At 42.5% G+C, this 13,700-nt stretch overlaps 1 protein-coding gene across 2 annotated transcripts in view; it reads right to left on the bottom strand.

Moving 5' to 3' along the window:
• The window catches only part of LOC113129067 (formin-1), a 46,234-nt gene that overhangs the window by 17,875 nt on the left and 14,659 nt on the right, over window positions 1-13,700 (bottom strand). For both annotated transcript variants that reach the window (XM_026304796.1, XM_026304788.1), the window contains 7 exons: window positions 13,151-13,212; window positions 11,035-11,744; window positions 9,065-9,206; window positions 4,423-4,510; window positions 1,315-1,376; window positions 1,059-1,147; window positions 33-162 (listed from right to left, as the gene is read on the bottom strand). In XM_026304796.1, coding sequence (XP_026160581.1) covers window positions 33-162; window positions 1,059-1,147; window positions 1,315-1,376; window positions 4,423-4,510; window positions 9,065-9,206; window positions 11,035-11,744; window positions 13,151-13,212 — 1,283 coding nt within the window. The remainder of the gene's footprint in view (window positions 1-32; window positions 163-1,058; window positions 1,148-1,314; window positions 1,377-4,422; window positions 4,511-9,064; window positions 9,207-11,034; window positions 11,745-13,150; window positions 13,213-13,700) is intronic.

Raw genomic sequence — 13,700 nt, 5'->3', positions numbered from 1 at the left:
TAACATGATGTTTTCTGACGACATGTTCTTACTTTGGAGACGTTGGAGATAATCTGCACCTTGCGATGAATGGAGGAGATGGTATCGAGGAAGACTGACTGGAAGATGATGCAGTGGGCCCGGCCTGCGAAGTCAGGAATCTGGGAGAGCTCATAGAGAAACCTGGAAAAAAGAAGGGGAGGAGGGACAGAAGGTAGTGATGTGTTATGACAGAATTAAACAAAATGTCTAACAGGAAGAACTATTTTGGGTCTTTGGCAGGCTGTGCTTCCCCACGTAGACTGGCTGAGTCACTGTTGGTGTTCACAGGCAGGCAGCTGACAGTCATGAGCAGTGCTGCTCAGCTGGGTTTGAAAGGGCCATGGGGTCAGGTGAAGGGAAAGCAGTGAGCGGCGCACAGAGACTGATCAAAGGTAGCTCTGGCCTGATGTGGGACGACTTATGTAAACAGTGCCGTGTCGGAGGGGAGTGGAGCGGTAACATCCTGTGTGATTAGGCCTCGCTGATGGAGGTAGACGCTGAGTAGGGATGACTGAGGGAGCCTTAGTGACAGCTCTGGTCAAACATGGAAATAGGAAGGCCAGGCTGAGCGGCACCGCTGGATCCAGACCTCGTTAACTGGCCCAGACTACTTAACCCTGACAGGAATAACTGGACTACTAAAGCGATGTTCATTAATGCATGTGCTAAATTTTAGAAGACAATAATAAGAAGAGAGACTTAAAGAAAACAGAATACCATATGGAAACACTGGCTTTTTCAGTATATAACACTGTATAAATATATAATGGTTTGATTTGTTTTATCAATAATTTCAAATGATAATTACTGATTAAAAATGTTTAATTGCACAAATCTCACTAGTCTTCCCCGACTAATAATTAACCATTAATGGAATCATTTCACAGTAACATTTTTGTGTTTTAGAAACCCATGTTAATTTAATTCACTTAACTGAACAGGAGTAAACCTGACACCAGAACTTATCTTCAATTTTCTAATACATACAAGAAGGTTAATACAAAGTTGTTGGAACCTTTTTGTGGAAGTAATCTTACTGTTCAGGTTTGTCCAACAGTTTCATTTCATCTTCTTTAGAGTTCTCATAATGTCTCACGATCTTGTCCATCTCATCACTGGTGGCCCTCTAGAAAGAGACACAACACGGAGCCACAATCAAGATGTATATTGATATAACCAAATATAATGCAGTGGGTAATAAAGTAGACATTTAAATACTATACCCTATCTTACATTGTAGCAATCAAAATATATATATATTTTTTTTTACACAGCTGTCTCCTCTTTACTCACATTTTCATATAAAGCCTCAATGGTCTCCAAATCCACCACAGAGTTGTCCACAGTAAGAACAGCTGGAACACAAAAGATATTTATTATAAACATATTCATTCTTATGCATGAATAGGATCTTGGTCAAGCCATGATGGCACTGAAGGAGAAACAAATGTATTTTCTTTCTATTTTGTTAAATGCAGGTTAACAGAACATCATATTTGTGGCAAACTGTATATATAAGACACGTGATATACTGTAGAAGATTGAAATGGCCAAATCAAAGAATCAGTAGCAATATTTGACCAAATCCAGGGTGTTATTTTTGACCACTCACTTGTACACTGTGCCTGACCGCACCTGCACCAGCAACCACAACACATTATTCGATCACCATGGTGGTGAATTATAGACCTAAGTTAGAATATTAGCTTGAAGTGGTCAGGAGGGCTCTGGAGAAAGCAGACCCAGGGGGGTGAATAGAAACCTACACTTAACAACCGGGGCCACTTTGAGAATTACAGCAGCCTAATGATGTTAAGAACGAGGCAGCAGAAGGTGAGCCCAGCAAAAAACAGAGAATGAAGGAGGAGGTAAAAGTAAGAGAAGCAGAGAGGAATGGGTAAATAAATACTGGCGAGATCATGAGATCATGATTTACATACCAAAAAAAAAAAAAAAAAAAAAATTTGACAAAAGGCACAAGAAGAAATTTTACATTTCACCTACCTGTACCCATGTTTGTTTAGCTTGACACACACAGTAAAAAACACAAAATGCACATGGAAGGCAGAATGCAGAGGACAGAACAAAGAGAAAGAGAAAGGGACTCCTGTTCTGTGTCTGAGAGGTGTCACATTTATGGCCCAGGGAGGGAGGACGGGTGGAGGACACGATGGGAGGGACGGCTGCATTGCTCCCGGATCAGCTGACAGCTCTCTGGTCGATGTCAGCTGAAGGAGGGCTCTGCACCACCTAGTGTTCTTAAATCAGTCACTCAGTGTGACAGAACATCACCATCATGTTAGGACTTCAAATCAGGCGGGACTGTTGCATTGTTCTGCATTACTTACATTACAGCAAGACCTTCATAACACACACAATCTATTTGCAAGGCAAAAACTAACTTCAGTAAGATCAGTAACCCACACCATGAGGTCTATCCTAAGTTCGCTACCATAAACTACATTTGCATCAGTAAAAGAGCAATATGTTGCTGCATATATACCACTGTGCACTGTGTAGAAGAATCACAAATCACAAACTGACTTCATTAAATCTAACTTAGTTTTGCTAATGTTGGCCAACAATGCATTAGTTTCCTAACATACACATTAAAGCAAACATCTGCAATGTAACAGCCAATGTGTCCACCTGTGACAGACGGGAGGGGTGAAGTCTTCACCAGGTCATAGTTTCCACTTTTTTCTTCTTTTTACAGTGTGTGGGACCGTTGTTCAGTTCATCACTATTGCAAAGGTGTGTGTTCACTTTTGTTGTATGCCGTAAATTAGGATTAACCCATAATTTGGTAACGGTAATTTTATTCTGTATTTTTTCCAGACAAGACTCATGGTACTTTTAGCACTAATGCGTTTAAGTTTTATTTGAGTTCACTGTCATTGCTGAGGTAAATCTAACAGTTTTAACAACACGGCCCAAGTCTTTTCACTCGCTGTTCCCTGCTAACAAGGTAATACTTAGCATACTGGTTTCCAGCTGTTCCTGTTGCAGAGAAGCTGTCAATGTGGTCCCAATGTCTGGATCAGAGAGAATGCTGGAGGTCCATTTCCTACATCTTATTAGAGTGGATTATTCGGTCCTTCAGCCATGCAGCCGTCAATCACACACCAAAGGGGGGCCTGGTCCAGTGTGCACAGGAGCACTCTGATCTGAGGGGAGCCGGATATCTCTCCACACCGACAGATCAAAGCCTGCCTGCCCACGGCCTCACACCCTCTCCTTCCACTTTTCACTCATCAGCTTTGGTGTGGAAGAGCATGTGTGATGTGTGAACATGTATGTGTGTGTACGTGTGTGTGTGTGGGGGGGAGCCTCCCTATGCCCTTGAACCATGGTGGCCCTTGAGGTCCCCCAGTCACTCCAGCGGGTGCAGTTGACCCCCTCTCTCCCTTAACCAGAGTGCTGCCTTCTCTATTGCCCCCTTTCCCACCCCCACCCACCCACTAGTAGCTCTAATTACATTACATGTCCCATGTCCTTTTAATTTGGCAACAAAGGGGAGGCAAGCAGGCGAGGAAAGGGACTAGAGCCCTTCGAAGTGCCTATTAAGGTGCTGTCTCTCATTGTCAAATTCAAATTTTCCTCCTGTTAAGGGCTAAAGGAAGCAGCCTCATTTTAAGTGTGAGTTGTCCTTTTTACCAAATACTATACTGACACTCAAACAGAGAGAATTACGATTGAAAAGAAAGGAAAAAAAAATTGGAGCAAAAGGGGCGTCCTGGTGCTGAGTGCTGTTTGGCTTGTGTCTGAGGTGGTTTTATGTGGCAGTGCAGTGTCTGCTAACTGTGGAAGGTGGTTTTGTCCATGCTTAGATCATTAGTGGGGTGTCAGTCCCATTAGGCTTGTGGAAACCGTCACTGGCTACAATAAACAGATCTGCTGGCCGCATGCTCAGACTAGCAGGCGGCAGGCACTCTCCGCCACAGTCCCAGGACAGGACCAATTCCTGGCCCATCTACCCTGTCCCTAACACACATATATTAAGTGTTTACACACACATACAGCCACTACGCCTGCATTTTCCACAGAACAACCATGCATTTAATCAATCTACGTAACTCTTCAGTGACAGAGCTGGATTTTTAACTGGTAACCAGTGGGATTTTAAGTCTGACAGAAAAATTGAAAGGCTGTTTTTATCCCACTCACTTTTTGAGAAATTGAGGCATTCCTTTTCCCAGCATAGTAACTGGGAAAAAATCCCTGTTTGCATTATTGTGCGTTTCTGCACAATAATGCAAAAGCTCTCTAGTTACAAATTGGTAGCTGCCAGCAGGTAAGAAATTATTCTCCACTGCATGACTCTGTATTTCATCTCTTAAAAAAAACATAAAAACTCCTCTGGGATTTCATCATATACTGACATCAGAAAATCCTGCTCACCTTGCTGAATGTCCTTCATCTCCAGATGCAGGCTTGATATGAGGATGCCAACTGCTTGTGAACGCTTCCCATCCAGCAGTTTGATAATCTATAAAACAGAAACCGATTGAGTGAAGCTGTAAGAGTATTAGCAGGCTTCACTGCAAAACCCACAGAAAGCTTGTAGCTAATGATACTTGAAACTCACAACTTACCATATCTGAAATGAATATCATACGCATATTTTTTTGTTTAACAGGACTTATTATTTATATCATGTACTGTGATTCCGGTTTAAAATGTCAACTAATATTGTTTTTCATTAGTCTCTAAATCGACTTTAAATTGATACCATGTACATTTGTCACCACTTCTATTATTCAAACACTGACATAAAACAAACTGAGGAGCAAATGGTGAATTAAGAGTTTATTTCTGTAATGAGAGGTAAAAAAAAAAAAAAATCTCTTGACCAGCTGTGGAAGTACTGTAGATGATAAATGATGAGCAGGACAGTCTGAAGCCACAGTTAGTCTAAGGACTGCAGCTTGGGAATCATCTGGATTGACCCAAACAACCACACTAATCAACACACGCTGTCATAACCCATCATCGTGACACAAACGACCAGCAAATGAGGATCTTACACACGCACACACACACACACACACACACACACACACACACACACACACACACACACACACACACACACACACACACACACACACACACACACACACACACACACACACACGGGCGCGCGCGCGAGACGCACTTTGTCAAATTACATCAATGAAGGAGAAAAGTTAAACAAAAAAGCACCTCCTCCAGTTTGCCGAAGAACATGTGTGAGATATAATCAAAAAATATCAAGTCGCAGCGAGGCAAAGGCAAAAGTGGCAACATAAAAGGACGGTCTAGAAGAGCAAGGCAGAGAGAAGCAGGGCTTTTATAACAAACTATAAATTCACAGGATTTTTATTTGTGCCTACACATGGTCACAATTACTTATGACTGTATTAGCCGTAAAGCCAGAGAGAGTTTTGGCAAGGTAAAGCCCTGCTCTAAAACTTAATGTGTCAGGCTTCTTCATTAGGTATTATAGCGTTGTCGGCTACTAAGCTGTCCAGTGGGAGCTGGAGAGTAGAAGCCTTAGAAGTGGGTATTGCATTACAGTGCGTTAGTGGGTGCCATGCTGCTTCCAGCTCTATTACTTGGATCACTGGGGATCTCCCACTCTGGGGACTTGAGACGGCTCAGTACCAGGCTTTCCCAACACCTCTAATTAAACACTTTGTACAGGCCACACTAAAAGTAGCACAGGAACCCTTCCCTCTCATTTTGGCTGCAGAACTCGCCAATTAGCCTAAACAGTTATGTTAATGAGAAAAGACAACTGATGGATGCTTGGTTTCAGAAACGCAAAAACAGCTTGGGTAAGCGCAGTGAGCCCTTCGCTGCTGATGCTGGGACAGGTAGAGATCAATAGCTAACACCTCCCTCCTGTGGACAAAAAGAGGACTGTTTATCTGGAGCATGAGGCACTGAAACTGCTGTGGATGCTTGAATAACAAACACAGGTTGAAGGAAAGAAGAGAAGAAGAAAAGAGGAAAAGCGAGCAGCCTGAGAAAATAAACAAAATAAAATAATGGAAGGAGATATCAGCGCTAGAGCCCTTCGAGTGTCAGCGCTTTGAGCCGAAGCAGGTGGTTGATGTTAGGAGAGGCGGGCAGGGTGATGCAGGTTCAGAGCCAAGTGGATAGTTTACACAGCCATGGCTGAGCATCCAGCCTGCTCTGTGGTGACTGTCTGTCTGGCTATCTGTCTGGAAGCACCCAGGAACATGTTGAAATAACAACTGGATCAAGACTTCCCATCAATATCCACCTACGATAGGTTCAACAACCACAGTCTCACCCAGCGGTGTTAATCTTACACCCACTCTCCCACGTCATAGCCTCGGATTCAAATATGACTTTAATAAACTGAGTGTGACTGCTCATAAGTCATTTCCATAAACATTGTTAAAGCTCCTGTTTGTTTAAAGCACTTCGCAGTGATTTGCGTGTGCAGAGGAATTTCCGTTTTCGTTCCTTAATCTGCATTTTTGCGGATTTAGCTTGAATGATTTCTTCATCTCCTTCCCTGCTCATCCCTCAATCAAAACTACACACACACACGTCAATCCTCTGCCCCTAGAGCTGCCCTGTCTTCACTGCCCCCTCCAGCCAGTGGAGTGAAGCCACATGCCTGCAATTATACCCCTGGTGCAGTGCAGTCCGGTCTGGTCTGTTCTGGTCTGGTCTTTTGGGGTGGGAGAGCTCTCTTCCATGTCATCTCCTTAGCTTTGATATGTTAATGAGTAGAGAGAGGAAGAGAATGGCTCCAGAGTAAACAAGAGCTTTGATTTTTCTATACCACACATGATAAAAATTAACTTACTCATGTAGGCATCGGCTACATCCCCCAAGTTGAAACTTTTTGGCGTGCAGAGTTGTTAGAAAGTGGGGAAGTACCTCATATGCATAATGCACACGCACATTCCTTTCCCTCCCACTCACAGAGCCCGGGGCTGTGGCGTTAGCATGATCTGGCAACACTTTCTGAGCAAGTGTATAATGACTTGTGAAGATCTGCTGTCATCACACATGTGCATTGAAGCACAAACACACACACACACTCACAGAAACATACAGGGTGCATTCACAAACACAATAATCATGACTCACTATCTCACACAGACACACAAATGCATCGGCAACTTTACATTATTCATACGCAGACCTGTGCAGACATGGAGTGCGTGCTGACAAAGGCAGGAGGGAGCTAATCTACATGATAGCTGACAGGTACTGGTCGTCATGCAGAGGAACACAGACCGTCTGCTCAGAGTCTGCAGAGTCTGTACCTCTCACTGTCCAAAAAACATTTCCTCAGTAAGTTATTCTCAAAAACTGCTATGATCTTATTTAAGGTAATTTGTCTCCAAAACTAAACATCTGGGTCACCCCTACAAACCCTCTCCATTTCACAATGACCATCATATTTGTGCTTATTCTACTTTCTTCCCATTTTAGTCCACCACGCCTCCTCAACTCAGTAGCAACTAGTCATCCTCCCTGCTCTTATTCCTCTCCACCCTCCTGAAAATTCAGTTTCTCTTCACTCCATGCCTTCTTTTTCTGCTGCCTCTTTCCTTCCCACCCGTTAACCAGCTGAACTTCTTGGAAGCCATCGTCAGCTGGTGATTCAGATGATTTCTCTTACAGATGATTTGTCTCCCTTTAACTCCGAGTATAAACTTTCTGGGATAAAAAATGATTACGTAAACAAGTTTTTTTTATTATTTTGATGACTGTTCCAGTGGGTTTGACTTCTAAGTAGGCTGAAAACATCCATGCCTTCATGAATTCACATTCCCTTTTTAATCATAGAGCTGGGATCCGACTGGCTCTAAACAAAGATCTTTATATTAAATTTCAGACTCCAAAATTGGGGATAAACTGTCTAAACACAGATACCAACCACAGCCAGTTTACCATACAGATCCTTCTCTCCAGTAAAAAAACAAACAAACAAAAAAACTAAATGCTATGATAATGGAGTTTTTTGAGTGATATGAATGTGTTTCAACAGTGCTTCCATTGGTGGGGTCAAACATCTTCCAGGCTGATATGAGCTCAGACAGGAGACAGTTGGCAGGATTTGTGTCTGGATGTGGCTGGCTGACTTGGATCAAATGTTGGACAGAGTGTGCTGCTTTAGAGTGACCAGACTGAAGAGAGAGATCTAAGGATGGAGATCAAGGACAGAAGAACACACACACACACACACACACACACACACACACACACACACACACACACACACACACACACACACACACACACACACACACACACACACACACACACACACACACACACACACACACACACACACACACACACTGTGGCCCTCTAGAGCCCAGTGGAGCCTTGACAAATTGATCAGAATAGGGAATGTGTATGGATTTAGAGGGGACAGTCTGGGGGAATGGCTGAGTTTTAACTGCTTGGACGCCACAGTGAGGACCAATGGGCAGCCAAGATACTGACGCAGCGCTGGCTGCAGCAGGAGGTGCAGAGTCTGTCTTTGCAGGGGAGGGGAATGGTTGATCAATCTGGCAGAAAGCACACTTCTGCTGATTTTTCTTGTTTGGTTCACAGAATAAACTTTGATAGAAAAAAAAATAAAACAGAAGCAAAAATCTGAAACCCTACATACCTGCACATTTAGGGTAGCCAGTCCAAACACCCCCCCCACCCCCACACAGACAAGTGAACTCATGAAATGATAGCCTGTGTTGGTCCAGGAAGTAGAAATAGCTGGCAACTGCAGGCAAAACTGTGAGGGAGAGGGTTGCAATCCAGTTCTTCCCGGTAATTTATTTATTTTCTTTGATTTATAAGTGAACAGAACAGCAGACAAAAAGCCTTTTTAAAACAAAGCCAGATAAAAAGTATACCAGTAATGCCCTCAGGTGGCTGCAGCAGTAGGCAAAATGTGCCAGGTAGTAAACTACAAAGACAAGTGATTTTACAATTTCTAAATAGCACTCAATGTTAAGGAAAAACTAAGACAATAAGAAGATATGAGATCATGAGAACATGAACCTACCTTCTTGGTTTTAGCTTTCTTCTCAAATGTGTCTGACAGGGGCTTCTTCTTCGGCTGTATGGTGGCCTTAGAAAAGAGGTCCTCAAACTCATTGGTGTTGACAATGTTTGGTTCCTCCAGGGAACCCCACAGTGTGTTGTTGCTGGGAAAAAAAAAAAAAGTTTGTTTTGTATTTTGTTTGTTGTATTTTGTTATATATGAACATATATCAATGCATCAAAGCTGAGGTTACAGGGTGCAAAATGTTCTTTCACAGTCTCAATGACAGGATAGCGGCTCACAAGACAAATAGGGTACATGAGCTAAACAAATTGTGTGCTCTCTTCGCGGAAGCTTATTTGATGTTTATTCAACCTGCCCACTGTTTTCCATTTTCCATTTCACTGTCCGACAAAAACTTGGCAAGAGCGGCTTTAATCTTCTGCTTTAAAAAGCACTGTTTATGAGCTAGGTGATAAAAATAACAAAAGTTTAAGACAAGCTTGTGTCTGTAATAAAGAGCCATTTCCAGCAAACGGACAAGAACATGGGAGATGATGGTGTGTTTCAGAAGTTGCTGAGTAACATTGAAAACAACAAACAGAGGTGGAAAGAGGTTGGTAAAGTTTAGAGAATGCTCAGCACTTCGCCGTGACAAACACTTCTACTTTTCTTCTCATTTAAACTCAACACATCTGTGTCTGCTTCTCCTCCCCAAGTCTGTAAATCAACAGGCTTGCTAACAAATAAACGTATTTTGTAGCGATGACATCTATAATACACTACACATGCCTTATCACTGGGTTCATATCATCTTTCATATATTATCTCAAATGCCCATGAGGGTCATAATTTAATGACATTACTCAGGTCAGTCCCTACTAAGTCAAGGCCCATTTACAATAAGAAGGAGAACCAGGACAAAACAGACTAACACAAGTGTTGGCAGGCTTATCATGGCTTAAATACCAGAACAATCAACAGCATTGCCAGTAATTCAATTAGGGTCAAGTAAGTCCAGTTGTTTCTCCATTCTGTTGGCGTCCTGTTGCAGTGGTGAAAGTATTTATCTGGGGCAGCCAGAAGGCTTTCTGCTGAGGACATAATGATACTGTCCCAAAATCCTCCTTTGATTTTGCACTTTTTCTGAGAATCCAATGAACAGCCTCTGACTGTGAAACCACCAGTGAAGGAAACTACCTTGGAAAAGAAAATTACAACCAAGCCCACAGAAATATTTCCATGCAAGACAACTTTCTAATTGAGAGGATTATGATGATAATTGAACTCGAATCCCCTTAAAAACCCTGTTCCCTTTTCTGAATGCAGCTTTCCAAGAACATCTGTCCTGCGTTCTGCCAACTGTACTTTACATTTAGACCCCTGGCATCATTTCAAACCTTACACTGTTCCCCCTCATAACTTAGAACCTCACACCATTAACAGAGATCACACAGCTGATCCAGCTATAGTTAACCATCTGACCCATTTAATGTCCCTTAACTTGGCCCTTTACAATTAAATTTATAGCTGACTTGAAACTGCTGTAATGTAGCATAGTCAGTCAGTCCTCCAACGCTGGCCAGGGCCAGCAAGAGAGAGAGAGAGAGAGAGAGAGAGAGAGAGAGAGAGAGAGAGAGAGAGAGAGAGAGAGAGTGTGCAAACCACAACTCAGCTTCCCCCCACTAATCCAGCCATGGAAATACAAGGCCATAAAGCTGGAAGCCTGGCACTCAGAGGCAAACAACCACAGCCACTGTAAATGGGCTGGATAATCCACTTACAATTACAGAGTATTTCAACAGAGCCTTTAGATGAGAGAGTGTGGTGCAGCAACCATATCTCCAACATTGCTCAGGTCTGGGCTCTGACTGCATGACGGTAATGTTTCCTGCACAGTTTGACTCTTTAAGCAATGTTCTCACAAATCTATAAAAATAAGATTTAAGATGACATCAAGAGCAAGGAGCTATAGGCAGTGCTAGACATACTTATTGTCCTGTATCTGTATCCTGGTCCAGTACAGAGGCTTCATGGGACATGCTGGCTCAATGGCAGGCTTCCGTGGGGCCTTCTCAACCTTCTGGCCAAAACTGAAGCCTCCCATAGGTGGAGGAGGTGGGGGGCCACAGCCTGGAGGAGGAGGTGGAGGAGGTGGGCCACTTCCAGGTAGGCCAGGAGGGGGAGGCGGAGGTGGTGGGGGTGGTGGGCCACCTCCAGGAATTGGAGGTGGTGGAGGGGGTGGTGGAGGTGCTCCAGTGTTGCCTGGCAAAGGGGGAGGAGGAGGGGGAGGTGGTGCTGGTCCTAAGAGGCCTGGTGGGAGAGGAGGAGGAGGAGGAGGAGGAGGAGGTGGCGGGATTGGTCCAGAAGACCCTGAGGCTGTTTCACCTTTTAGATTCACTCCGATCAAGTCTAAGTTGAGTTTTTTGGGCATGTTCTGTTTGGGGCTTTGAGCGAGTCCACAGCCATCGCCCTCAGGGCTTTTGATAAAGGTGTCCCTGTCGGTTTGGATACCCACAGTGCGGCAGGTCTTGGCTGTCTGGTCATCTGCAGTGGATACAGCAGCATCACGGACCTCTCTGTGCTCCTGACCTGCATTATATGACTTGTCTCTTTGCATCCTAGCAATGACTTCTTCCAGGTTCGATATCGAGACAGCTTGCTCACCCCGCAGCTGGAAGATCTGAAGCTCAAAGTCGGACTGTAAGGAGCAAGATCAGAATGACAGATACAAAACAATTTCAGGGTATCAGAAACATCTTTCATTTACATTATCTAATATAATAAATCCCTATTAGGTGTATGACAACATTTTTTATTGAATTACCATAACCTGAATTGGTATATTCCTTCAACGGGGCTACGTAAATATTATTATTGGTTGAAAACAACAACCACATCAATGTTTTCAGCTTTGTTTTAACTTTATTCCAAATGATGTTTCCTCAGTGTGAAGTTAATAACTCACTGTTAGTGACATTCTCAGCTTTCATTCGACTTTGATTCCAAACAATGAAAAACAAGCCAACCAAAGCAAAGTATTGATTTGAGGCAGATAGGAAATTATTTTTCAGTAAATCTTACACATGTTCCTTATTAACTTGAGCCAGTTTAGAAAAACATGTTCCCACCCCTTCTTGTGGGCTCAATGTCAGCATCAGTCTTTTAAAGGTTGATGTCAAATTAAAGGCTTTAGGTTGACAAGCTGAGAAGCCAATTCTGAGGTCAGATTTTTCAAGGAAATGACCCATAAGATAATTTATCAGTGGTACAAATTATGTAACATGGCTGAAGCTATGTTTTTATTGGGCTTCCAAAGTTATACAATATGTCTTGAGTCAGAAAACACCTGTAAGACACAGTTCCAAACATCCGCTTTTGATAAATAAAACATTGACTTGAATCAATCTTAAAACAGATTTGGAATGAACCATAATATCGGACACAAAGGAGATCGCCATCACAGAACTGTGTATGTGTGTGTGGGTCCACTGGAAAGCCATAAGATCATACATAAAATTCTGGTCAGTAAGGTCACACAGAGAGACAGCTCCAAACACAAAGCCATTATAAAACATTATCGTCTTTGCAATTTTTTTTTTTTTTTTTTTTTTTTACATTTTAATTTTTATTGAAAAACATTTTGTCACTCTACATCATCATGACAAATGATGAAAACTTAATGGACTTAATTGACACTGTATAATATATGTAAAGCCATAAGCATGGCAAGTAAACACTGCAGTTTGCATCAGTTCAGATGCTGCACTTGCACATTTCATGCTTACTTAGCGCCACCTTGTGTCCAGGATAACTAATTGCTATAACAGACTAGAAATTCCACAGCGGCTTTTAAATATAACTACATCTGCCATTCATTTCTGCCTCATACTCATGAGATACTGTAGTAAATGTACTGCTAAGTTTTCCTTTACGAGTCCCATATGTTAATTTGTTTCTGTTTAATACTGTATGTCAGAATGTCCTAACTTCACTTTCTTCATTTAGGCTGCCCTCAAAAAGATCTTCAGGCTATTGTTTTCTCTGGTGCGTAACACGTTTTCAGCCAGTGTTTAACATGTCTGATTAGGTTTGACAGTAACTTACATGCATCCTCTGCAGCTCTTCCTTGCACTCTCTCTTCAGCTGCAGGAGTGCAGCCTGGTGCTCTGAAAGGAGCCAGAACAAGGAAGGTGGGACAGTGAGTCATTCTGCTGTCAGTGTTGACAGACGTATACTTAACATTCCTGGCTTGTTATAAGGTGTAGCTTATTGACAGACCAAGAGAAAGGCGTTAATGCTTTTTTTGAACTATTGGTGAGTTGAAACACGATGAGACAAGAGACAGTCCAACAAGATGTAGTCCTGTGTTTAGTGTTAAAATTCTACAGGAGGGTGAGTCACTTTCACTATAATGGGACATATTTGCAACTCAACCAACCAGTTTTAAATTGTATTAGCAGCTGAAGTGATGGCCAAAACAAAACATTTTGTCAGATCAACACACTGATAAAAAATGCCTGTATGTCGGTTTTAATAAGATGAAGGCAGGGAAATAAAAAAAAAAAAAAAACCCCAAACATCTATAATGTTACAGTAATATATGGGAACACTTTTGGATTACAATAGAAACACATATGATGATACTTACTTGCGT

This window comes from Mastacembelus armatus, chromosome 22 (genome assembly GCF_900324485.2).
Source record: "Mastacembelus armatus chromosome 22, fMasArm1.2, whole genome shotgun sequence".
NCBI lineage: Eukaryota > Metazoa > Chordata > Actinopteri > Synbranchiformes > Mastacembelidae > Mastacembelus > Mastacembelus armatus.
This window is presented reverse-complemented; position numbering and strand designations above follow the sequence as displayed.